The sequence below is a fragment of the Hippoglossus stenolepis genome, chromosome 18 (genome assembly GCF_022539355.2).
Source record: "Hippoglossus stenolepis isolate QCI-W04-F060 chromosome 18, HSTE1.2, whole genome shotgun sequence".
Taxonomy (NCBI): Eukaryota; Metazoa; Chordata; class Actinopteri; order Pleuronectiformes; family Pleuronectidae; genus Hippoglossus; species Hippoglossus stenolepis.
Genome location: NC_061500.1, coordinates 6,950,172 through 6,978,130, shown reverse-complemented (window position 1 = coordinate 6,978,130; position 27,959 = coordinate 6,950,172). Strand labels below are relative to the sequence as shown.

Genomic DNA, 27,959 nt, shown 5'->3' with positions numbered 1-27,959 from the left:
ATATTTTTAATCTACTACTCTTTTTCAATTAGAACTAATGCATTTGTTTTCTTAGATTATAGATGATATTGCATTGTATTGATTTGCTTTTTGCCTTTGATGATTCGAACTCTTGTTATATTTTATCCTCTTTAAACAGTCTGTAAATAATAATAATAATAGTAATACTACTACTAATTATTATTTCCTTTCCAAGTATATACTTTTCTTATTTTCAACAAGTAATAATCAGTAGGATGTTAAATCAACATCAAAGCGTCTCGTGGTGAATTCACTGATCCCTCTTGACCTCATGTGCATTTCATTTGCTCGAGGCTCTTCCCTTCCCCTACCGGCGATTACCCACGTGGGTCTCGTAATCTGTCAGACCGCACATGTTTACTGATTTCTATTATGGGAGTAGTCGTGCCTGTTGCTGTCCTGCCGTGCCAACCAGAGCCAGAGCCCGAGTCAGAGCCAGAGTCAGAGCCCGAGCCACCACAGGGGGAAGGAGTCAACAGGAGTCAAGGAGACGCGTTAATGTGGACGAGGAAGTGAACCAGTGTGTCTCTCATCCTCTCCAGTCCGAGGAAGTCACTTCGCCGGACTCCGGACCATGTAGTGACTTTGTTTTTCAGCGCTCTTCTCTCAGACACACGGTCCCCCCCAGCTCTCCTCCGTGCGCACTGGAGCGCGCAGCAGACTGGATGATGGCCACAACTGGAAACTTTGCTGAAGTGATGCTCAGCTGCGCCCTGAGGTCTCTGCTCGCTGCTGCGGCAGCGGCTGTGTTTGCAGCTGTTGAAGGTGAGTTGTGTGACTGATTTCCTCTGGTGAGAGGTGAAGAGTCTCCGCTTTGATTCGTGCGTCGGCTCCGACTTATCTCGATGCAAATAGAAACCACTCCTATGAAGATGAGTGGATGTAGCTCAGAGGCTTCAGCTGTGTTTACAAGGGAACAGTGATGAAGATGAAATGAGTACACATGCTCCTCTTAAATTCTGCATCCGACCACACACACACTGGATATGTGCTGTATGTCTCCTCTTATTGAAGCCATAATTCTGATTTCAAACATGCACAAGATTTGCTTGAGGCTATTATTTGCACAGACTTTAAATGAAGCCAGTAAAAACTTCAGTTGTGTGAGTGAGGGAGTGTTTGAGTGGTAGGGAAATAACTCACACTGGGATTATAAAACCATTTCCTTGCATGAGGTGTTCAGGATTCAGAGCCGTATTTTCCTGTTCAGGAGCATTTTCTGGTCGCTGGTCACCTGTGGCCTCTTTCCATTTCATTGTCCCTCCGTCTAAATGGAAGTAGCAGCGTGCTCTCTGCGGCGTGCATCGGTGGGATTAAAGAGGCCTGAAGCTGCACAGCTGTGTCTCTGCTTGTTTAAAGATAACCTGCGTCGGAGGCTCTGCAGTCACAGTAAGCTCCCTGTCTCTCTGTGATACAGATATCATGCGATACACTACTCTCTGAGATTGACTGGGTTTAAATCTGCACTTGATATCTACAGTGTGTGTGCATTGTTTCCATCATATACACACCGCATGTATGTGGAGGACACAGCTGTGCATCTGTGTTCGTAATGCGTCTCTAAGTGATAGAGTTCAGCCTGGATATCGTCTCTGCTCGGGGTTCTGTGAATATGCATGGCTGCCTTATCCTCCAGTCCAGTCACAGATGCACCATCTGTTGTTTCAGCGATCCTGTCTGAGATTGATCTAACATTCACGGAAAAAATTGAAAGAGTTCCATTTTCTTGTAATGTCACAAGTCAGGATACATCAGGGGGGTTTCAGCCGGGACTCCTCAAATTAAAATCTAATCAATCAAATAAATCAGCAGAGGGCTAATTGTGAGCTTTAAATCGCAGGCTTTGTTTAAGACTGAGATAATGTGGTCTTCTAACATGACTTTCTTATTGTCACTATTTGTCTGTGAGAATAATAATAATAATAAAAAACATTTCTAGAACTTGTAAAATACCATATAAATCTTTCTGATTTGAAATCAGACTCATAATTATTATGTTTTAACTATTTATTCCTGTATATATATTATGATTTGGATCATCAAACAAAAAATGTCACGAGTAGATCTTTGGCCTCGTCTGTCTGTCCACATCATGTATAACAAAATCCATTCATGGGTCTATTTATAGAGAAACATGAGCAACGATAGTGATTTGCAAAGAGGAAGCAAGTATGCAGTTGAACCGCTTTAGCATTTTGTTTAATTTTATCTGTGCTTTGCCTTAAATCTGCAAAATTATTCATAGCAGCCAGTATCTATTCTAGCCTGTGAAACTCAGACTGATCTCTGGAATGTACAAGTCAGCTTCTTCTGTGCTTTTCTCCCCCCGAACACAACATTTTTGATATCAACTCTGACATCTGTACTTTTCTTTTTCCATAGATTCTCCCTTCACTCCATGAAGGGAATTGATTTACACATATATTCATGAAGTACGGCCGAGAATCAGAAAAAACAATAATACACAACTTCTCCGACCTTTCGGAGGAGAGGGGAGGTGGTGTTTCTGTTTGCGCTACACATACGCACATTAGTTCCAGAGCACTTGGACACACGCAGGGTGGCGTATTACCAAGTGTCTTTGGCAGGAGGAGGTGAGAGCTGTCACATGCAGCATCCTGGATTCTTCCAGTGGCTTTTTCTCCTCCACTCACATTCTGCATTTGCCATTCTCTTTACTGCACGGCACAGAAGTGCTGCGTGGAGAGTGGGAAATGTCAATTGTGTCGAGGGATAAGAATAACTGAGACCTTTGGTGCAGAGGATGTAAGAGTTGTACCCGTAATATTCTCCGGTTTTATGTTCGCCGAAACAGAAATATATCTGGATTTGTCTATAAACTGGATTTACTGTGTTTGTTCTCTCACCTGGTTACATTGTATGCATTGGAAATTACACTCTACTGCATGTTCCTGCCATCAATAGACAGCTAAATGCAACAGTTTTGCATAAGACATGTTAGTATTTCAAAGGCAGGAATAACTGGGGTTTTACATTTGCGTCATGTATGAGCAAAAATGTGCAGAGCGTAAAAGTGTACGAAGATCAGTTGTTTTTCATCGTTGCACCGCAGTTGGCACGATAAAAGTTAACGATCGCAATGATTGAGTAATTACTTTTAAAATGATTCTGTTCAAATGTGCGCGTCCTCAAAAAATCCATCACGTCAGCAGGCAGAGCTTTAAAAGACAGAATTACAGTCACCTCAGACTCACTCAGTTTCCTGATCCGACTCCTTCAGATGTGCCTGACACCTCCTACTCTCTCCTGTTTGTCTCGCAGCTCTCGTTCCTACACCACGAGCACCTTTTCTCACAGTCTGTCTTTGCTTTTCAATGCAGGAACAACACGTGGAAATGGTCCATTGCCTTTACCCTCAGTCTCACCACCCTTCTTACCCTGAGATGACCACTCAACCCCAACGGCTCCCCACCACCCGTCCTCCACCTTTTAGCTTTGTGTCTTCAGCCGTGATCCCTGTTTCAAACCCCTCATCCTCCCGTCAAATGTCTGTAATGTAGTGGCTGTGACTGTAAGTGACAAATATGTGTATCTCAGCAGATTTGATAAAACTGGAATGTTGATTTGAAGAGGTGTTTTAGAAGTTACCTTGCTAACCTCTCTTTGTTTGTTCCCCCCTCCCAGTTGCTGAGTGTCAGAATGTTGCTCGAGACCTCGGAACGTCCTTCACACCATCTCCAGTTTATCCCACCGTCAACTTTCAGGTGGTCAATGTGGACCATGTGTTTCTGAGGCAGGACAGTCCAGAGACATCAGGGAACTCCAGCCAGACCCAGACTTTTTACATCACCGGTGCAGGAGCTGGGATCCTGCAGTCAGCTGTCAACGCTTCATACGGCCCTCTGACCGTGGATGCCCCAATCCATCCAGACCTGCTCCTCAGGGGGCGCAGGATCCTGCCTGTCATCCTAGGCCGCCAGGTTCGTTCCTCGTCTCCCGTTGTGAAGATCCTCTTCCACATGCCCGCAGGATCCAAGCTCACTGCTGGGCAAGAGAAATCGGAGCCAGGAGAAGATAAGGGCAGGAAAAGTGGTGGAGTCAAGGCAAAGGATGGAGCTCACTGTGTGACGGCGTACGCCTTCTGGGATACGAGGGAGGTCCGCGGGGCTTGCCTGGTGTCACCGGGTGGATTCTGTGTGGCACAGCTCAAGCCAGAACCTGCCTGGTTCAGCTCGAGCAGCCGATCAGGAAGCTCGAGCAGGGAGGCTGGAAAAAGTGAAGGAATTAAGGGACTTCAGGGGAACCTTGTGGAGGTGTATTTCCAGAGTCGCAGGGACCAGACGGGCCAGTGCAGCCCGCAGGACAGCCTGCAGCGGGTGGGTGTGGGAAGAGGAAGAGGAAGAGAGTCCGGGGGGTCAGGGACGCCCATGAGGCGGATAGGAAGTATCAACCTGCTCAGAACTCCACCAGGGAACCCCACCTTTCTCCGGCTGAGGCTGGGAGGCGCCGTAGTGATCCAGACTTCTTCCAAGCCGGTGAAAACCACAGATGTGGCAACTTTCTATGTTTTTCTCGCAAGTACATCAACTCTGGAAAACTTCACACTCAGGTAAGAGATCTACCTTCTTTTTTTGGTGCTAGAGTGCAAACACAGAATAACTTCAACTTTATACTATGTGAGCAGCCAAGTCTCAACATTGTGATCTGCCTGTTTCCTTTGTTATATTTGGAACTCAAAATTTTTGGGTCACAAATTTAGAAGCTCTTGGAAGCTCAGAAGCTTGACTTTTTCATGGAGCTCCCCTAGGATCAGCGGAGGGAAAAGAAACATTGTGTTAGTGATAAACTTATGAGCCTGTCACATGGTTGGTGTCACTAGAGAGCTGAGACACACAAAACTGTCATTGAGATTAAATGTCCTTGACATAGAATGAGAATAATTCATGTTGCTACATAGTGAGTAAAGGTTAAGTTACTCTTTCTTACCTCACGGGCTAATTGGGATATTTGTGCCAATGCACACAGTATATAATAAAAAAAGGGGTTAGGGGGTTACATTTTAATACTGAATACTTTGGATATTGGTTGCAATGGCATTGGTTGAAGCTTTGAAGACATTCAGGTCAACCCTATTGATTGTTGAGCTTTGGAGGTGCTAATAGGTGGATTTTATTACCTTGTCAGATTTGTTGTTTCCAGTCTTAATGCTAAGCTAAGATAACCGACTGCTGGCTGGAGTCTTACATTTCTCAGAAAGACATGAAAGTAGTATTGATCTTCTCGTCTAACTCTCAACAGTAAAGCAAATAAGTGTAATTCCCAAATTGTCAAATGATTCCTTCAGTGGAAAACACCAACCTCACAAAATTCTCGGTAGATTTTTCATGTATTCAGTGAATAAGAAAATACTTTTTTAGTAATTGTTGTATGAAATTAGATATTTTAATCCTCAGCTGAGCACCTGTTGGATACCGACCCTCTTGCATTCAGTTCCACTCCGGCCTCTGGGTGGGTGGCTACATTGCCGAGCAGTTTTGAGGTCTGCTGGGGGCAAGTCAAAGCCAAGCCTCTGGTAATTTGAAATAAGTCCAAAGTCAAATCTCTGAATCTCTGAAGTCGAGTCTTAACCTCCTCGAGGGGAATTCAAGCTGCCTTTTGCGACTATTAAACATGAAATTTACACATTTTTCATCCAAAAGCTGAATTAATAGTGCTTTTATAGTGAAGACAAAGTTGGCATATGGATTTTGTTTTACATTTTTAACATTTAAGTCTTATTCTGGAGAGATTCTTCTGACTAAAATACATTTTGATGGCTCTTTCACATCCCTTGTCTGGAGCTATTTAGGTATTTTCCAACCCTGTGTCAGTATAGAATAAATAAATAATACACTGCAGTGAAAACAGATACTGTAGTAAATATAACAAGATCAAGAAGTGGCCCTGCATAACTAAATCTCGGAAAATATAAGAATTAGTCAGTTTTGTTGCTGATACAAGTGTTTTCGACTGAGTCACATAAAATTTAATTATCAGCGAAACGCGTGAAGCAGCAAAAGAGACCAAAACCAAATTGAATCATGGTGAGGTACAGTATATTTGAGCATCTTCATGAGGGATGAGCTCCATGCATTTAAATGGTTACTTAAGCCACTTGAATACTGATGGGGCCCAACACCAAGGCCACACAGTGAAATGCTTGAGCGCCACCATGACTTGTGTTATCTGCCAGTTTCACTGGCTTCATAAATTACTGACATGTTATATCCTGTCTACTTCAACTTCTCAGTTAGTGCGGGAGTTATGAAGAGCGTTCATCCATAAACAGGGAAATAATTGGCAAATGATTCACCAGTTTTCATATCTCAACATCCCACTAACATTTCAACAAGGTTCTCTGGGTGTTTGACTTCATAAATAATGCATCGATTTAATGGAGCAGGAAACAAATAACTAACATCTTCCTGACTCCTTTGGGTAAAACTTAATATAAAAGCAGCCACACACACACACACACACACACACACACACACACACACACACACACACACACACACTTCAGTCTAATGTGAAAGTTTCTACTTGCTGCTTTTTGATGCATATCGACGAGTGAAATTGTTTTTTATCAGCATGTTTCAGATCAGTAATGTGTAAAGCCATCACACTGAGGCTGGTGTTTCCAGTCTTTACTCAGCTTAATGGTTTTGTCTGAAACGCAAGACAAATTTCCCTCTAATCCCGTGATTTAGTGATATCAAGCCACAATCATACCAGTGCGGCTGTAATCTGCAGCGGGATGCAGGCAAATGGAGAGAAATGCTAAGATATGTGTATTAATCCATACAGAGTAAAACCTGTGGCTGTGTGTCGCTCAATCCCAGCGCTCTCCTTAAATACCATCCTTACCATGCACGAGCACTAACATGGCTGCGCACACACACACACACACACACACACACACACACACACACACACACAGCCACAGTGACCTGAATGTGGCTCTGCAGGCATTGTTGAAATTACATGAGTAAGATTTGGTGGAGAGACGCTGACCCTTTAACATCTGCTGTTGTTTTGACTATTTGGAAGGATTTACAGCCTCCTCACCTGATATACCACCGGGTTTGGACTCACTGACCGTGCCGCTGGAGTTCCTGCGGGTCAGTGATTTCACTCCGCCTATTTCCGACCCACTGCCACATATAGAGTGAGATTGGACAAGAGGAGGGTGCTGAGTCCAAGTGGAAGGCGAGCTCTGAGGAGCTTGGCAAAGTGATTGATTCCTCCTGGGAGAAATCCCTGCTCTACTTCACTCTTTGGCCCAAGATTGAGTCCACTCCAGCAGGGTTAGGCCAGATAATCTGTGGCCCTGATTGAAAATGAATCAAGAGGTTAACCCTTTGGGGTAGAGATGATGTGGGCGGACTGCCAGGATTAACCGTGTGCGTCTGGGTGCGTGTGTGTGGTGCATGCGCGAGCTCTGGAGAGTCCACCTGTTAAGCATAGCAGGCGGCATGTAAACACACTACTACCACACACACACTGCATCAAATTCAACAGTAGACGTTTTGCAATGAAATAACGAAAACAAGCTAAATCGACATATCAGTTGGAAATTAAAATTTGATATATGCAAAACACAGATGACACAGATAACGCATTGTCCCTTTTTTACCTTTTTACTCCGGCTAATGAAATTAACGGGCAAACAACAGTGTCAGGTGCTTTCCAGCTTTAGAGATTTAATTAATTTGGCAAAACGGCAGCGAGGCATTGTTCATTTTACAGGTCGGCATCATTGTGTCCTGCACCTGTGGTCGTGAGCTCTGGAAAGTGACTGACAAAGACAAAAGAGCCAGGATAGAAGTGCCTGAAATGAGGTTTCACTGCAGGGAGGCTCACGTCTGCTTGTGGGTGAGAACTCCATGCCCTTTTCATGGTTTTGTCCCAAACTGATTAAAGTCTCTCCGAAAGCTGCTCAAAAATGTGGAAGAAGTGACCCCGGTGTGTTTGAGAAAGGGTGACCGCAGGACACTCTCAACCATTTTGAGAAAATATGAGTGACAACAGCAGCAACAGTGAGACGTAATGACCAGATCGAGGTGTCATGACTCCTTCACAGTCAATACGAGCCGCCTGAGATGGTTTGAGCTTCTGGGGCTAAAGGTGCTCATCAGGTGAGACTGTGGAAATGAGGTTGTGGATGTGACTAGTTTGGAAGCTTCATGTGCCAAAACCTTCTGTCAGAAGAACTCATTAGCATATTATTGCCATCTTGACTTTCCTGCTTCTGTGTAAATAAATCAAGGTTTGTATTTGTTGCATTTTGAACAGTCTATGAAGTTTTAATTGAAAATTTAATGTGGGGATTTTGCATTTGGCTACAAGGCTTTGATAAAGAAGTTGATCTCTGCACAAGTACGTCTTTATCCTGCATTGAATTATCAGCTTGTCAGTTTGACAAACAATTCGTGTGTGTGTGTGTGTGTGTGTGTGTGTGTGTGTGTGTGTGTGTGTGTGTGTGTGTGTGTGTGTGTGTGTGTGTGTGTGTGTGTGTGTGTGTGTGTGTGTGTGTGTGTGTGTGTGTGTGTGTGTGTGTTCACTCATGCACACTGAATTTTGTCTGTCAAACATCTATGACCTTGACCTCAGTCATAGTGGTTATTGATTTGTCTGGTTGCACTTTGATCACAAATCAGTATTTGTGAACATGTGTATTTTGACTCACAACGTGTGTGTGTGTGTGTGCTGAAAATGGGGGGGTGCATACTGACCCTTATTCTAGCATGAATAGATTTTATGTGCGTATGTGTGTGTGTCTTTCCATCTGTCACATTAAATGTACTTCAGCTATTTGAAGACAGTTTTGTGTCTGAAACAACAAACAACAGTTTGTTAGAACATAAATACTGACAGATGGTTTGTTCTAAGATAGCAGGTTGTTTCTCTAAACCATTACGAGACTGCAAAAATAAGAAAAAACTGAATTGTGACTGATGATTTCCAAGTGGGATAATATGCTAATCTACGATATCTCCAAGTTTTCATTTCGTGGTATATAAATTAGATCTATCGCCGTCAGAGGATGCGGCTGAGGGCTCCAGGGCCACTGAGTACTGTGGAAAACTTCTCATAAATCCTAAATTTGTCTCAGCTCACAGACAGATTGGCAGAAGCAGGATTTATAGTAGACGTAATGAAAGTGTATATCTCTCCTTCCCGGTATCATCAGATGAGTCAGGTGGTGGAGGTATTGATGAACTCGGAATGTGTTAACCTTGGATTTCGTGGACAATAAGAAGCCTTTCATTGCCACATTCACCTTTTGTTACATGCGTACTTCTAGTCACACATCATTTTGAGATCTGACTTAAATTCACACTGTTTGAACTCATCATTGATGTTGAGGTTTTTTTCAATGACTCCGAACGTGAATATCCTGCTGACAAATCAACAGGAGGGGCTGAGTGATGCTCTTGAGCAAGCAGAGGCTGAATTCCCTCTGGAAGGCGTCCAGCACCTCTCTGAATCCTAGCTATGAGGAAATTGGCGTGTTTTGGAAACATGTGAGGCTCCCGCCCTGTAGCTAGGTGTCTGTGCGAGTGCAGATTAGAGAATCTGTGCATTTTAAACATGGATCAGAGGTGTTTCCTGTCTCGTGTTTTAACTGCTGTGACTCCTCTATGATCCTGTCACACCGTGTTTAACACAACAACTTAGCGGAGTATCGTCTGCATAGAAACAAATCACTCTGTGATGGTTGGAGCTCCGGGACAGTCTGGTGCCTTCGAGCTCTCCTCGAGTGATGTGTGCATCTGAAGCAAACATCTGATTAATTGATTTCCCAGTTCTCCTCAGGGCTAATGGGAATTAAATAACCCAGTTAGCTCTTAGTCTGCGACACATCAGTCTGTAGGCGACTCACCTTGTTGTACACAATTTGATACAAACAAACAAACACATGCACAACTACAACGTGCTCAGAATCTAGTCCTTCCAAGATACACACACACACACAACCTGAATGCGATGCAGTGCAGATACAAAGACATTGCAAACATGCAAAAACATGCAATAAAAGACACAAATCATTGAGTATTTCCACTTTATCTTTTGTATTGTATACCTACAGTCATTAAAAGGCTATGACACTAACTGGACTGTGCATGTGTATGTTTTTCCTGCAGGGCGGCAGTAAAAACGGGTCTGTTGTTCAGCGCAGCGCGGCCCAGCGACTCAGCGCTGTGGGACGTCCGAGTGGAGCCCGGCAGAGGAGCGTCCCCCAGCACCGTCTCTGTTGTCTGCCGGAGGAAGGTGGTCACCACTGCAAAGAGGTCAGTCCACTGCCATGTCCAGCACCGCGTTAGAGGCCGGTGTGTTTACACCAGATGGTTTCAAAGGTTATTTTTCTTCACAGAAAACCCAATCGTCCTCTTTTATCACTTCCCCTCTTATTGCCTCTATTTCCTGCGATTTCAATAATCCCCACTGCCACCATACGGGAATGTGATCAGTTGTCATGAAAAAAATATCCTCGGCGTTAGATTATCTTCACAGAGCAGGGGACAAATTGAAAGTGAGTGATCTCTTTTCCAGACGAAAAGTAATCATTTGCGGCCTTGTTCTGCAACAGATTGCAAACAGGCCAAGTTCACAAAATTGAGTTTTTGTCTGTGTAAAAGAATCTTATACGGCATCTGTTTCCATGCTTGATACTTGATTTTGTGAGTAGAGGTGAGAGCAGACCCATGTGTATCTCACAAAATCTGCAGGAGAAGAAATGAAGTTTAAAGATTTACACCTGCTCTGCTGTTTGCACATCATATTTCCCGCAGAAATTATTGACCTCCATAGAAATAAGATTTCTCACATTTATATCTCGAGTCTGCGTTGGGTCTGACCCAATGTTCAGCAATGCAAATCTAAATTATCGCTATTTTTTTATATATTTTAATCTATTTTACTTCTCTCTCTCCCTAGATTTGAGTTATTTATAGCTGAATGGCTGTGTTTTAGTTTTAACTAGGAAGCACTGAAGCTGATAATTGGACACAGCGCAGAAAAAGAAGATTGATAATTGGGGTCTCCTGTTTTCTCAGTTGGCTCAGAGTTCTAGAAAAATAAAATGAATTTGACTTAATGCCACTCGGCTCATTAGCTAACTCAGTTCCTTTGATTCCCTTTAAAATACTTAATAGCTGTCAACCGTGACAATGATGACTTCACAAAAGAATCAGATGAAATCATCAGAAATATATCTGTCACTTCCCCCGACATTGTTATCCAAGAACAAAATATGAGACAAGAAAATGAAAATAAATGATTAACCGTATCTCCAACTTTATAATCCTTGTATTTTGTATGCTCTTCTTTCCTCTCCACATTGACATAACAGTCAAATTTTAAATGTAATATCCCCAACATTCGTTGATGTCTGTTATTCTTATTTCATCCAAACTAAATTCAAATAGTTGGTCAACTTTTATTATCTCAAAAAAACCCTGTCCCATATTCATTTCAAAACGATTCCTCTGCCTGTTTCACCTGATGTTGCCTGATGTGGGCGGTGGCGCACACAGCAGGCGCCACCTCTGCCCAGCAACCTCCCGCCCACACACACACACACACACACACACACACACACACACACACACACACACACACACACACGCACACCACCCGCTGTCCGTCCGACCCACTTATCCGTAATCATCCATAATCACGGCTACGTTATCCAGGCTTAAGCGCTTGCACGTTCAGCAGAGGAGATTAGGAAGGAGAGATATTCCAAGTTGTGTCCTTGTACTGAGCCCCTGCCAGGACAGACACACTCACACACACACACACACACACACACACACACACACACACACACACACACACACACACACACACGGTCTTGCACCACTGTGCTTTGAAGTGATGATATGTCCAGGGCTTTAAACTCCCCCCTAATAGACTGATTTCCAGGAAATAGGGGCATTAACCCCTTCTATGTTTCTGTGCCTCCCTCTCAAGCACTAACCTCTCTAGTCATGTCCGTCTGTGTCAAATCTGTGCATTGAAAATCCTCATGAGAGACTCGAGAGAAACAAGTGGACATTTTATATGTTGCTGTGGAACTATTCGCTTTATTTCACATGTTTTTAGTGGTGATCAGAAGCCAAACATAAGTATACAATAAATGAAAGTTAAAAAGGGGCCCAAATAAAAAAAACGCCAAGAAGTAGATTTGGTAAGAAGCTATCTTAATTTGAAACTAGCCAAATATGAAGTTAGCTAAATCTGAAACTAGCTAAACCTGAAGCTAGCTAAACATGAAACTAGCCAAATCTGAAACTAGCTAAATATGAACTAGTTAATTCTGAAGCTAGCTTAATATGAAACTACCTAAAAAACTAGCTAAACTGAAACTAGCTAAGCCTAAAGCCAGATAAAATTGTAAACAGTTAAATTCAAAGCTAGCTAAATGTGAAGCTAGCTAAATTTGAAGCTTGCTGTATCTGAGGCTAGGATGGAAAAAGCTACCCCAGCTCTGTCTAAAATTTACGTTACCACATCATATATTGTTTGTTTCGATATAGTCCAACTCACTGAATTGACTGTGGGAACAAAAACCCAAGTGTAACATTTCACGGGGGGGGGGGACATGTCACACTATCTCTTTGCCCAGCTAGCTTTATTCTTCTGGTCTTTATGCTCATCTATGTAAAGCTGCCAGCTAGTACCATCACACAAGTTGTATCAATCTTTTTGTGTAACTCTCTCTGTTTTTGTTTGATGAAAAAGTTTGTATAGATTAGCATTTTCTGCATGTGAATGTGAGTGTGGATGGATCTAAACCTCAGAGCTGAGAAGCAGATTTTCTACTGAAATAGTTTTTGTAAGCCGAACAAAAAAGACACAATTGAATTCCACTCTAATTATGAGTCTAGTACCTGCAACACCAAGTGTAGAATACTTTTTAGTTTTTTGATTTTAAAATGTCTGCACTAGCTACTTTTATTCTTGAACCTCCACTTCAAAGCCTATAGATGCACCGATTCACGCTCCTTTTCATTCGTGACCTAGAGTGCCACACATAACCTCATAATGGGCTCTTTTATGTTGCTCGTCATTCATTACAACGCTGTGATCAGTCCTTGAGTTCCTTTTGATGGGGGCGAGAATATAATGTTCACTCTGCATAGGCTGGAGTTTATCCTTGTTTCTGTTGATTTCCACACGTTTGACCTTTTATTAAATGTGAGTTCTAACCATATAGAGGTCTCATTGTTTGTTCCGATCAAAGTTTTACTCCACTTCAAAGTGCCACAGCTCCATTCACATCCTGCCCTACTTTCCCTTTGATCACTTCCCACTGACAGGTGTGCCCACACACTCGCTCCAGCGTCAAATGGCATTTCTTTGACAATCCTTTGACCAGAATACTTGGCTGAAGTCTCAGTCAGCTCACTCAGAAATCCTCCCTTCACACTCTCACCTCACTCTTCCACCTGCTGATGGAAACGAGACCTCTTGTGGATTGCATTCGTTTTGGGTTCAAACTCCACAGGTTGTTTTGCATGAAATTCTGACCGATGACAAAAATCTTTTGGTAGTTTTTGAATATCTTAACAAATATTCGTGAAGGATTCCACGCCTCACCTCATCTCCTTCTGAATCTGTTATTACCCTCCACCAAAGGAAAGACCAGAGGCATATCTCAAAGACATAAAGGCCTGGATGATTTTCTAACTTCAGCATTCAGATAAAATTGAAGTTATTGCAGTTGGTCCTTAAGAGGACTTAAGAAAAACATCTGATCAGTTTATTTCATTGGATGACATTACCTTGACCTTCTACTGTAAGAAACCTTGGAATAATTTCATCCATCCATGTCCTTTGACTCACAAATATGACAAGTCTGTAGTACAACACTCGTTCACCTGCACATCCTGTCTCACAAGGACTTTGAAGGACTAGTCTTTGCATATGTTACCTTCAGACTGGACTACTGTGATAACGTATTATCAAGATGTACCAATGGTTCATATTTCTTCTTTAGCTTCTCTGCATTGGCTCCCAGTGTAGAATTCCAATTTGTTTTCCTTATGTACACAGTCTTTAATGATCAAGGAGATCTTAAGAGCTAAGAGATAAAGAGCTTATAGTACCTTATTATCCCAATAGATCTAAATACTGGCTTACTTGTGGTACTTAGAGTGTCTAGGGTGTAGAAAAGGAGGCAGTCTTCAGCTACCAGGCTCCTCTACTGGAAAACCAGCTCCCAGTTTGAGTATGGGAGGTTCAGGTGAACGTTGAACCATCCCTTGGTTCACTGCTTCCCCGTCTTCCTTTCACTCTCAGATGGGCACCCCCAGAGTCTGTGCCTGAAGATATTGTATGTTGTGATCGGATGCTATAAATATAAAATTCAATTGAAATTTTAATTGACCTACCTTTTGTTTTTTAGAGGTTTAATAACAGAATATTCTTCTGTTGGATTGCTCCATGATTGAACTCTCACGTGTTTGCCTTGGTTTTATAACCTGACTCAGGTCTAGTAATTTAATTTTAACAATAATACTTAACACTAGACTCAAATGAAAATGATTTTCTAACACCACACTAAATTGACTTTGAAATGGTGCTAATAATATCTTGAAATTCACACGTATTACTCTTCTAAATGAAGAGGATTGTTCAGCACAGTTACCTGCTCAAACTTGAACTGTATGTGGGCAGATGTTAGCTGAAGTGTTAATTCATGTTCTATTCCTCTCCATGTTTAACACTTCATCTAAATGCCATTTTGTTTAATATTTAATCATCAATGTACCTGTATTTTGCTATCAGTGACTTTCACTTATTTTGAAATTCTCAGGGACTAAATCTTGCACATTTGCATGGTGGACTCAAGTATGTCCCTTTCAAATGAATAGACATAAAACAGCCTTCTCTATACTAACATTACACATGGAGAAAATTAGGCGCTACTAAATGTATAGTAGCAAATAACCTAAAACATAATATACAATTGTTTTTATTTCACAAAAAGGATTTCAATGCAACCTTAAAGAAAATGTGTTCAAACAAATAAAACACTGAATTCATAATCAATAAAACACACCTTCACTTAACAAAATACAGTCTTTCTTTTTGTGGCAAACTTCTTACTTGGTCTTGGTCATATATACTTATTTAATTTTTTTATTTTCCAACAGGGGTCTTCTGGAGGTTTTACAGCTCGACTTTATGCTGAAAGAAGCTTCGGAGCAGATGGAGAGTCAGACCATTTCCTGGCGTCTGGAGCTGCCGGGGAACCTCAAGGATGTCGGCATAATGCGGATCTACACAACTCGGAGAGACTACGTGGGGCTGGCACCTCTGGTCATGGTGAGGACAATATCCGTGTTTTAAATGATCTGTCCCGCCTACATCATAGGCAGTATAAAGTATTCTGATGTAACAATTAATTGTTGCTTTTCAAAGGACTAAGGTTAGTATAATGTCAACAGTTTGTCACTTTTGTCACCAAATCTGCCCGTTTTCTGCAAAAGACACATTGTCTTCACAGTATTATCCATCATGCATCAATTTTACACTTCATGCTTGGACAGCTACGTGCATTTGTCTCCAAAACCTTTACATTTGGAGCAGCACCTCCAGAAATCACAAGGTAGATCCATCTCGGGCTTTGACAGGAGATTTATTCGGCTATTTCATGCTACGATAGTCAACATGAATCTGACAGACACTTGGGAGAAAATATGTTTCATCTCAGTCACTTACGGGATTCACATGCGGGGGAAAAAAACCTTTTCCTCTACGTCAGAGTGAAAAAACTGATGTTTGTTCAACATATTTGTTGCAGAGGAAATTTATGTTACAACCACATGTGACTCACCACAACCACTAGATGAGCTGCAGGAAAAACATCTCATACTTTGCACGTCATTGACAATTGAGCATTGATAACTGAAGTATTATTGATCATTCTGACTTTTCTTTTTGGTGTTTGCCTCCCTTGCATGTGACTCCTTAAAGGATCTGGCCCTTTGACTCACTGAATGAAGTAAATGGGTTAAATTAAGACTTAGACTTGATCTGACACTGTTTTCTGAAAAGAGGCCGATTTAAAAACAGAGCTAAACTACTTGACCCAAACTTGATCACTGCAAGCCAGATTACTGCAGAGCTCGCGGACGCAGAGTGGAATGGTGATACTGCTGTTCTGATTGTGCGCCACACCCCCTGATTCACTGACTTATGTTTGGGCCAGTGTCGCGGTCTGAACTCGACCGTGTCCTTTTTGGAATTGCGGTCAGCAGCTGTCAAGCCGGCAGAGTTCAGAATGCGAAGCTGCCTGGGAACATCTGCCGAGCGGGGTCTGATGCGTCAGTCCACAAGGGGAAACAAACAACACACTGAGCTTCTTATACACACACTCCCACTACCTATACTAGATTAAAGAGATTTATCAGAGATCGAATGAACTGGAAAGTTGAGTAAGGAGTTTAAGTGTAGAAATAAAGCTACAACTTACAGGTTGTACTGGAGATGAGCTTTGGCATAGATGAAGAGTAGAAGGTGGGAAATGGGTTGGAAGATTATAAATGTAATCAGGTTGAGATATTACTATGAATGTGAGTCATGATAATACACTGGAGAAGAGGACTTATTTTTATCCAGGTGTGAGAGAGACAGTGATATTCATTTTAGTTCTTTTTTAGCACATCTGTCCAGCTGGTGTGTGTGTGTGTGTGTTGCATCAGTGTGATTTAAATGAATTAAGTTTGTCAGCCTGCAAGTGTTTTAATCCTTGTTAGTCTTGGCTAACACCCACTCTCTGCCTGTCATCCCTGCCCCCACACAAATAATGATTATACTGCATAATGCACTGGTTCAGTTTTCAGTTTTTAATGTACGGTGGGAATATTGCTGCTGCACATAGAGATATAACGAACGTGTCAAAAGCTGCACTTTCTGTTTACTTTCACTCTTATAATAAATGATCCCCACATACCTTCTCAGAGTAACAATAAACCTGATAAGGGAGGGAAACTTTTTCATTATTTCTAATGCAGTTTGAAGTTACACTAAACATTCAACTCTTCTCAAATGTAGAAAAATACACCTTCTTCAGCACTGAGGAGAAACTAGAAATGAAGAATTTCATGGTGGATTTAATCTACTATATCTGCTGCTGCTGTGTTAATGTGTAAATAAACTCCTTCTGTAATTATTTTTGAAACATGCAGATGCAGTTATAGCAGCGATTCATCTTTGGAAAGGTTTTGAAGTATTTACTTGCAGCTAATATCGAGCAATCAGTTAAGATGAATAAGTCGCAGCCTTCAACCTGCAAAGATTACCACAATAAATAAACACTATAAATATGAAGCAAATAAGAATCCGCCACAACTTTGTCTTATTCTAATGAAAACGGCAAAAAGCATTCCTCTCTTTTGATGTGCATGGTCGTAGGTTTTGGCAACAAAACAACATCAATAGTTATCGCAATATACATTTTATTATAAGCGATATAACAAAGGATCCATATAGATATTTTAGTTTGTTTTAGTTTGTTACTCTCTCTCCATAAAGAGTAATTTAAACCCACAATCTTCCCCCAGAAGCAAAAAACAGTCTTTAAACTTTAAAGAAATAATAATGTGACATTTCAGTTGATAATAATTGATATCAACTGATATGAACCTTTTTACAGTGATATCATTTTTGACTGTAACATCGAGCCCTACGTGGTTAAAACCTGTGACACTGTTCCAACCTGCATAACTGACCTGTTGTGTATTTGCCCCTCTCCCTGCACAGAACACTGATATCTTGAACACTGCCGTGCTGACGGGTAAAACTGTGTCGGTCCCGGTGAAAACTATGGCTGTGGAGGCCGACGGCTCCGTCACCGATGTGACCAACTCCACCGGCTGTCGGTCAACACAGGAGGACGTCCTCAAGGTAAGGAAATACAACCACAGGCCCATCGGATTGAAAGAATCAACGCATTTCAAGACAAATTCTAAACTTTGTGTGAACCATAAATATAAAGCTGTTTATATATGTGAGTGTGATAAATTAGTCATGCATCCTGAAAAACAAACAGTCCCTTCATTTTATGCCAACTAAGAAACTCTGCAGCGAACAGTATTTAGTATAAGACTTCAACAGACTTTCTCTTTAGTGCATTAGTGCCATTAGACTTCAGTTCATTTAATAGTGTGAAACTGGGAAGCTTGATCGTTGAGTAGTCGAGATCTGAAGTATGCTTAAATAATTGATAAATAAAGTATGATTTTTAAGCAAATGAAAACAACTTTACATGAAAAAATATCTGTTGCAGCATCTGTCTCTCTCTGATATTGAATACCAGTGTGAACTCATTATCATCCATGTCTAATTTGCATACAAAGCCAGTTTGCTGAATATTTAACGGAAATTAAACTGAATTTGAATGCATTAAGTAATTAGATCCATGCTGGTGTGTGACTCCAAGACATTCATTGTGTCATTATGCTCAACAGGTCACGCTCAAGTCTCTCTCTCTCTCTCTCTCTCTCTCTCTCTCTCTCTCGCTCCTCGCTCTCTCGCTCTCTCTCTCTGTGTGTATGAGAGCAGCCTCTTCCATATGGCATTAGAGCCTGAGCTTATGATCCCACCACTCAGTCCATAAGCACAGAGATTTGACCTTTATGTAATGGATCCATGTCAGCAGCACAGTAAGAGCAGAGAAAAAAAGAGTTTGAGAGAGATGAAGATAGAGAAAGAGCACCATAGGAGAAGAAAGGGACTTACATCCATTTCCATTAGACAACACAGCGGCCACTGGCTCTTGCAAGTGTGAGTCATGTGTTTGTGTGTTTTAGTGTGTGAGCTTAAGAGAGTGAGAGAGATCCGAAGAGAGGACGCTGCATTTGTACAGATTTTTTGTATCAGTAGAACTAAATCCAGTTATTATTGTGTCTCTGCTGCCTGCTGTCAGTGACCCAGTCCAGACCAGCACCGCTGACCAGATCAAGTTCAAACCACAGACTTGGCCTTTAAGGATATAACTGCCACAGGCTAAATTAATACACATAAACAGTAGAGCAGTAACTTAGAATTTGAATTTGTTAAATTATTAAAATCTGTCATTTATTTTGAGGATATTGAATATTATACCTGGGCATTTGAATATATGTGGGTTGTATAAATTGTGTGAATTTCTGTGTGTTAATGCTCCACACCAGGAGTTCAAGTTGACTTACCTTGGAAGTCATTCCTCCCAATCCATTTTCCTCACTTTTCTGCCCCTCCTCCCTGTTTTTTTTTATTTTTTACCTCCCTCTCTCCAGTGCTACACTCTATTCTCCAGTCTAGTGCTCTCCAATTACCTCTGTGGAGCCACTGGTTTGTTAAGATAAGTGAGGCGGCGGTGGAGATAGGCCTCCAATCTTAAATAAAACACACACACTGCTGTGTCTCACCTCATTGCTCTCACTGGTGGGGACTACAACACCCCCACCTACAGTACGGCGCTACAGGAACAGACGTAAGGCAGAGTTCATTTATATTCGGCAACGGTTTCACCGAGAGCACAGTTGTGAATTTACATGACACGAGCAGAAACGCGGTGCGATTCCCTGGCCAGACTTTGGAAGTTGTACAAAATGAATAAAATGTCTGTCTGTTTAGTTTTAGCTTATTTGTATTGGTGCCTGTGTTACCCGCTCTCCTCTCTTTGTCAGTTTCTTACTAAAACTTTCCTATTCATTTTCCACGGGGCTTTAGGCGGAAAAGCCTCTACGAGTGGAAGTCTCTGGAGAAAGTATAATCCGAATCTCGGGATGACAGTTCACTCCCAGTTCTAGTCCTGTGATAATAACATGATTCTAAAGTTTTAAAAGTTATGCTCTTGCCAGAAACGAAGACATTTACAGGCTGGGACTCAAACCGCTGACATCGCTCCTTGTCCCCTTCTCACCTCAGGTCTCACCCTCTTCTCTCTCATGTGTCTTGTCCAGGTGTCGGAGGGCTGTGACTTTATATATGTGAACGGGAAAGAGACGAGAGGAAACAACAGGGCGATGGTGAACTTCACTTATGGCTTCTTGAGTGCACAGCTGGAGATGAGCATATGGATGCCACGCTTGCCTTTGCTCATTGATGTGGCCGACCCCGAGCTCAGCCAGATCAAAGGCTGGAGGGTCCCTGTGACTACCAGCAACCGGAGGTACGGTCCCGTTAGCCTGACACTCAAGATGCCATGAAAGAAAAATGTATACACAAATTTCCAACTGTTAATTGAGACAGATATGCAGCACAGGGTTTATATATTGTATTATTTATATGCTAGTACACAATACACTGTTGTTCCATGTAGGGAAAACCTTTTATTGTTTATAGGTCTGAAGTATTTGGTCAAGTCTTTCATGTCCTAAACAAGTCACGATGGAATAGCAGCAGTGTTAACTTTACTCTCCAAACTTTATTTATTAATGTGTAATTTAATGGCTTTAATGGTTATTGATGTTTTTAATGTTGAGGAAGGATTAATGGATGTTGAGTGGAAGGAGTTGAGGTGAGGACAGGGCAGAGGGAGACTCCGTGTGGGGGGGTTCTGTCGCTGATTATGCAGATGCATAAGAAATCATTCTTTATCTTTGATTATTATTTACAGTGTGATGTGGATGTCTGTTTAACTGTTTGGAGATGTTAACTGTAGTTCATTTGCTATATTGAGATGTGTGTATCCAATATCTTACTGTTTATACCGGGCAGTGAATGCAGTCAGTCAGTGTGTGGAGCATTAGTGGGTGGGGCAACACACTTGCCCTGGAGATAAAGGTTAGTGGAGTTTCACTCAATACTTACAGCAAAGTCATTATTCATCACTCGATACGAATGACGATGGCCGACTGATGGGCTGTTAGTTCACTCCAGGGTTAAAACTCTTATGGACTTTCATTTCCCAAAACATTCAATACCTGGCTCCAGACTTACTAGGTCAGAAAACTCTCTGGTGTCTGATTGTAATGGGTCATCTGAGCTCATGATGAAAGAAGTATGGAACTTACATGTGCGGTGGCATTTGTGCATATCCTGAATGTGGGAGAGAAGCTTCACAAGCACAGATATACACAGATATCAGTCTTGAGTGTGTATCTTTAAGTTTTTTCTGTTGAAAATATATTGAAATATATACTTTTACTCAGTTTAATTAATAAACTAATAAATATACTGTCTTTATTGATTATGTAGCCCAGGGGCCCAATGGAAGAACTGTTGGATCAAGGGTCAAAGAGCTAATAAGGAAGCCGAGTAACCAAAGCAAGGAGAATTGGCATAAAAACTTGTTTAAGTGTTTTGGAAACCAGGAAGTCAGATTCTTACTGTTGCTTTGACTGCTGCAATTAATAACTATTGAAAAACAAGCAGAGGGTATTCTCTGTAGGTGGGAAGCTGGTACAATATAAACAACCTCCAGAGTTTGACAAAATAATTGAAGGAAGAGTTTGATTGTCGACTCACACTGATTTAATTCCGGCAGCTTCTCCATCACATGTTAAGCTCTGACCCCAGGCTACATAATAATTACGTGTATTTGTATTGTATTTCTTGACGGGAGCTTTCCGCCTGCAATGTGAAAGCGCATTCACCGACCCTCCAGCCCACCTGTGGAGCAGCACTCGGCGGACCTCCTGTGCTTATGATAATATTATGATCATCGCTGAAGGGGTTGAGGATGATTCACAGTTTATCCCCCAAACAAACCAGTCAGCCATTGGGAGCCCGTTTCATTTGGTTTAAAATTCATTTAGAAGGAAAAGGTCACTCAGCGTGTGTTGTGTCCCTACGGCAGCAGCAAACCACATTCCGGTGTTCAGATCACAGATTCACCACAGGAGATTTCAGTGTCAATAGTTTTATGTAACTAAACCTTTCTCAATGGGTTTCAGTGCATTCGACAGTTCAAAACTGTCTAAGGATTTGATTTACAGCTTCCACAGTAACTATTTTACAACAGGTTTTAAAATTCACATCACACGGAATCCTCAGTGAAAAATATCTACATATCAAGACAAGTGTTTGGAACAATTAATAAAATTGAGACAATTTAGGAATCACTGATTCACCTTCTTGAAGAGGACCATTTTCATGCCTGTAGGTTAAATATGAAGCCAACACAATAAAGCTTCTTATTCAACATACAAGCTAAGAAAATTCGATCATGTCATGTATCTCAGTGAAACAAAAAACCTCACCAAATCTCCCCTCTGAAGTGTTGGACTGTGGCTAATTGGGTTTGATGGCCTTTGTTTGTCTGCAGGTCTACGTGGGACAGCGAGGAAGAGGAGGAGATGAGGAAAGGCCGAGGCTGCATGCTGCAGTACCAGCACTCTGCACTCCGGGTGCTCACGCCCTTCGTGGCTCAGGCTGACGGTGAGGTAATGCCTGACTCGCTAACTGGAGCGGAGCCTGTCGACTACTTCCTGGGTCCTGACTGGAAGGTGAGCACATCTGATATGCCGGCACTTCCCACCAGGATTTAGTCTCCATTCATGTCTTAAAAGTTTGAAACAGCTGGACACAGAATTGGTGGAATGATGATAATCACACATTTTAATCTCTTTGACTGACAGGTGGACGTGACCAGTCTTGTGCGCAATTCTCTAAAAGTGGCTGAGCCTGAGGTGGCCAGGGTGCAGGATGGGGCGGTCCTGCAGGGACGGGCTGTGGGCACTACGACTGTACAGGTGAGGCATGAGTTTTGTGTGTGTGTGTGTGTGTGTGTGTGTGTGTGTGTGTGTGTGTGTGTGTGTGTGTGTGTGTGTGTGTGTGTGTGTGTGTGTGTGTGTGTGTGTGTGTGTGTGTGTGTGTGTGTGTGTGTGTGTGTGGTTTTAGCAGTTGCAGTGCTCGCTATATAAACAGTTTTCCCTCCCTGGTTTGACCGAGGTTGTGCTCGTTGCAGGTGCTGTCCCCCCTGACGTCATCGGTCCTGGCTGAGAGGGCCATCAGGGTGGTGGATGACAAAGTGAGTGTGACGGAGCTGGGAGTGCAGTTGATTTCTGGACTCTCTCTGTCCCTGCAGCTCAGCCCGGGGAGCAACAGGGCCGTAGTTGCCACGGCAACCACACGGGAGACGATCACGCAGCTCAAACAGGTAAGTAACTGGAAAATTGTTACACACAAAAGCATAAAGGTGTGACACACAGTGCAGCCGTGCGAGGTGGCACTTGTACTTGTTTTTATGCCTCTCAGTCATTTTCAGCCCCGCCACATAACTTTAGAAGGACCGTTCGACTGCCTGTAAAAAGCACGGGGGACGAGTGATAAACAAAAGCAGTTGAGTGTGTTGTTATAAAAGTCTTTTCCCTCTAAGTATCTCTTGATCTGAATGTGTTTCTATTTCAATACGGAAAAAGTCAAAAACACATTCATCATCCAAAGCAGACAAACACTTCATGGGTGAGGTAAAATCCAAATATTACATTTATCTAAAGTTAACAACGCTCATTTGAGCCATTCGATGGGAAGTACACAATAAAAACCTCCCGTGACCTGTCACTGTAAACCTGTAGACACAGTTTCCTCCAAATGCACAAACCCAGATACTGAATTCCGATTGCAAAAGTCTGAGGAGGTGAAATTGCACAATCTGTCTTCTCTGTATTTAATATGTGTATTTATTGGCTTTTTAAATTAGTTTTCCTCCCTTTGTATTGAGTTCCTGTTATTGCAGCCAATATTTTGCCTATGAGTCCAGATATTAAAACATCCCCTTGGTCACTCTTCTTTAAAAGTGTAAGTATTTAACAAACAAGCCCCTGGCACTGACAATTTATTTCTCCTTTTTTATAAAGCTCATCACCCTGGAAACACTCCCAGCGTCAATAATCGTCATAGATGCTTTGTGCTGTCAGCAAAAAAACACAATTAGTGATGCTTCTCTTTGATTTGCCCCCTTGTAAATTTAACATTGTACATTAGAACTGAGTATTGTCTCTTATTGTTTAAATATTGTATTTAGCACCAAATCATGAAGTGGAATGCCAACAGTGCAGGTGTTTACTTTTTTTTGTATTTTAATGTTGATGTATTTTGGATCCTAAATCAATACATACAAGAAATAGAAGGGGTCCTGGATAGAAACTTTGTTCTTCAGAGAGGGAAGTAAAAATTGTCGTTTGTATTTGCGCCAACATGAAAACATGTGTTGTTGGGGTGGACTTGACATTTGGACGGAGGACAGGGGAGACAGCGGCGTCCCGACTGTATGAAGTAGTTCCAAGATGACAGTCGAAAACCAGCCTTGTTTCTTTGATGGACACTCGAAGGACATTTTTGCTGGAGATGGAAAAAACAGTGCACCCCCCCCTTGGTCTTTTGCACCATTATGGTTTTCAACCTCATAAAAAACAAGCGGAATGAAAAACCTTATGTGTATTGAACTATCCCACATCCATGTTTGCTCAAGTGACATTGAATTGTCCCTGCACAGGGAGCAGAGGCTGAACATGCTCCACTGCAAACAAGGATGATTCAGAAGCAGCTCTATTGGAAACATTCTGTGAATTAAAATTACTCTTTAAACCTGCTGGGTTAAAATTGTGCGTTATAAATACGCCCTCTGCAGAAACTAAGATATAATGGGGCCTCTGCAGCGAGCGTTCGAATTAGAAGAATTTCTACGACGGAGCACATTTATGCAACAATGATAGATGATAGAGGTGTAATGATATTTAGGTTTTTTCTCTCCTCCTCTCAGAATGTGAACTCATTGCCTTCACAGCTCCGAGTATCATCGGCGGTCGCCACGCTGTGTGAGAGAGCAGAGGCGGCAGACAGGGCGCACAGATGATCATTTTAGAAAGCTCACTCGCACATTTAGCCGTGGCAGCTTGCCCATTTCTAAACCAGGCATGGGGCAGCAATTAGGCGGAACATAGCTGCTGGAATGACAGCTCACTTTACCTACAGCACGCCGCCGCTGTGGCTGCTCGAGCCCCCCCGTCAATAACAAACTATTAGAACCATGCCAGTGCAGATGACCGAGCCAATACTGTCTGTGATGGCAAGCTGTTGTTGCTCTGTGCTGCTCGGGGCGATATATAATGTATTCAAAGACAAAATATAGGTTAGGTCTGCGGTGACCCAGTGGCTGACATTAGCAACAGGAAATGGGTCATTGTGTATTAGTGGGATTGGATTGGCTAATTCTCCTGTTAACATGACCCTTATCACAGATTTCACTGTTCCTGTTCAAAGAGCTTCTATTGCACGTTCTATATCCACATCTACTTTGGTGAAAGGATATTTCATACTGTGACTTCAGTGGGCTGTGATCTATGGTACAGCAGCACTCTAGTGAGGCTAATCGTAAAGAGATTAGCTAAGGCAATTTAGTGTTATTACCAATCATGAGCATATAGCTCTGAGTGAAGGCATGGGGCAAATATTGATTTGCTGAATGAGTTCTCATGTTCTTTCTTTCAGGAAGCGGTGGTGAGCTGCTGGGTTCAGTTCAGCGACGGTGCAGTCGCCCCCCTGGAGCTGTTTGACCGTAGCATCTACTCTCTGACAGTCACCACCCCAGACGACAGAGTGGCCACAGTACGCCGCACCCCGCTTTCATGGTTCGTGGTGGCCCAAGGTGAAGGCGAAAGTCGGGGGGCGCTGGTGAGGGTGGAGCTGAGGATCTGCGAGGAATGTCAGAAATCCAAGAGGAAGAGCAAGCTGGCGGTGGGCACCGGGCTCCTCAGGATCAACTTCCAGAGCAGCAGCAGCCGAGCAGGCGGAGGAGTTGGAGATAAAGAGGATGATGGTGGCGTATCAGAAGTGGTGGGAGATCTGAAAACGGTGACATCGCAGCGTTCTGTTACAGATATGGATAAGTGGTTGGTGAAAAGCATATTACCTGAGCAGCAAGACACCACCCAGGCAGAAACAACCACCTCCATCCCAGTTTCTACGAGATATGTGCAGCCACGTGTTGTGTGGATTGGAACAACAACCAGAGCTGCAAGAGGGACCCCGTCTCCTGTGACTGCCACAACTGCCACCACAGCTTTGAGCACACCAGGCTTAAATACACCAGTGAGCACGGCCAAACCTGTAGCAACAACAGTGGGTGTTGCTATTAAAGGTGAAGGGCAGAGGAGAAGCTATGGAAACATGCTTGACAACCCAAATTCACCCCCTAACAAAGACATTCCTAAAGCAGAAGAAATGCCCAAAAAAGAGCGTCCCAAACCGAAAACTCCCAAAATAATCGAGAGCGACCTCATTCAGACATTCAGAGCCATGTCGGACCTGGAAATCAGCATGTACTCCTTGGTGGGGTTGTCCTGTATCGCTATCCTGGCTTTTATAGTCAATTGTGCTTCATACAGCCTCTGCTTCCGTAAACACAAGACCCCCATACAGGCAGGCCCGGCCCCCAACGGGGACCCGAAGGACCACAAGCACGACTGGGTGTGGCTGGGGACCAATAATCACAACACTCCAGTCCCGGGTGGTGTCCCAGCTCAGGTGTCGACGCTGAAACGTGAGGCCCACCGCCCTCTGGAGTCCCGTCATTCCATCGACTCCATGGGCCACCGCACCATGGAGAGCACCCTGCCCACCATCAGCGTTCCCCCCGCCGTCCCCGAACGAACGGCCACCCTGGGCCGCAGCAGGACCACCTCCCAGCAGCAGCAGTTTCAGGGAACGATAATCGACCCCATGGCGAACCGTTCTGCGACGTTGTTGGCCCGGCCGCACCGCAACGAGCCGCTTCATTCCCCCACCAGTAAGAGGAACCAGGTCCAGTTCACCACCTTCACCACGCTGGACATCAAGCACTTGGCTGCGCTGAAGAAAAACGGCGTGGACTTTAACTGGGCCAACGGGCAAACGCAGCAGCACCTGATCCCCGCAGAGCCTCAGGCTCCTTTACCTGACATTCCATGGCCAGTCGTCAAACCCCTGGGAGCGCACCAGTGAGTGTGTTTGTTTGTGTGTGTGTGTGTGTGTGTGTGTGTGTGTGTGTGTGTGTGTGTGTGTGTGTGTGTGTGTGTGTGTGTGTGTGTGTGCATTTGTGTGACAGAGTATGAATGTGGAAGAGAAAGAGAAACACAGCATATTCTGGTGTATAATCTCCAACAGAAACGAAGCAAACTTTTCCTGTTTTGGAAGAAAGATCAGTCACTTTGTATTTCCTGAAATGACATAGAGAACATTTTATATATAATAAACTGTGCACAGTAAACGCCTGTAAATACATTATGCACTATTGTATCCATGTAGACCTACAGAAGAGATACTGTGTGAGATGAATTCCTGTAAATACACATACAATATATCTATAATATTACTTATTTCTACATTTCTAACTCAAAATAAATGAATTTTTATCTCCTTTTACTTTTATACAAGTCGTTTGTCCCAGTAGAAAAGGTTCCAGACATTGCTAGTTGTCAGGGTAAATGCAGTATACGGGAGGGATTATTTCTTGTGAGTAATTCTATTCTTTTCCAGCCTTTTGTACTTTTTTTTTTCTAGGATTCCTCCCGAGAATAATACCTGAATATTTGTGAGAGAATATGCAACATTTATCAAATTATTTTTCAGCAATCTGTCATTGCAGGCTTCACCGGGCTCGGATACTTATTCAAATCAAATGCATGCTATGCAAATATAGTCTGTGCCGACTTAAATGTGGACACAGTTCCTGAATTCTTTTGGAAAGTTACCTTGGGCTTCGGGCTTTTCCCCCGGGGCCCTGTTTCTACAATTTGTAAAAATGTCTAATCTCGGTCTCTTGAGTCAGAGCAATACATATTTAACTGTGAGATTTTTCATGTGTAAATGAAAAATGACGATGCCTTCTTCTGTGTAACAACCTTTTCTTTTTAAACCAAAATGTGATGTGTTATTTCCTATGAGATCCTATAATAAAGAACAAACATAGACATTTGTTATAGTTCTAATTCAGTTTGATTCATTTATTGTTT

General features: G+C 42.6%; 1 protein-coding gene across 1 annotated transcript; it reads left to right on the top strand.

Moving 5' to 3' along the window:
• Positions 1–366: 366 nt before the first annotated feature.
• LOC118098215 (transmembrane protein 132C) lies at positions 367–27,935 on the top strand. The gene is made up of 10 exons (XM_035141836.2): positions 367–786; positions 3,667–4,591; positions 10,170–10,316; positions 15,189–15,360; positions 17,800–17,943; positions 19,986–20,194; positions 22,292–22,472; positions 22,605–22,718; positions 22,934–23,125; positions 25,459–27,935. The coding sequence occupies exons 1-10, from the start codon at positions 375–377 to the stop codon at positions 26,947–26,949; spliced, it is 3,987 nt and encodes a 1,328-aa protein (XP_034997727.2). The 5' UTR covers positions 367–374; the 3' UTR covers positions 26,950–27,935.
• Positions 27,936–27,959: the final 24 nt, after the last annotated feature.

Bases quoted from the DNA above. Each gene is read 5' to 3' on its own strand.
- LOC118098215 (XM_035141836.2), top strand. From the start codon at position 375: ATGTTTACTGATTTCTATTATGGGAGTAGTCGTGCCTGTTGCTGTCCT. The intron at 4,592-10,169 runs GTAAGAGATCTA...TTTTTCCTGCAG, and splicing joins CTGGAAAACTTCACACTCAG to GGCGGCAGTAAAAACGGGTC. The intron at 15,361-17,799 runs GTGAGGACAATA...CTCCCTGCACAG, and splicing joins GGCTGGCACCTCTGGTCATG to AACACTGATATCTTGAACAC.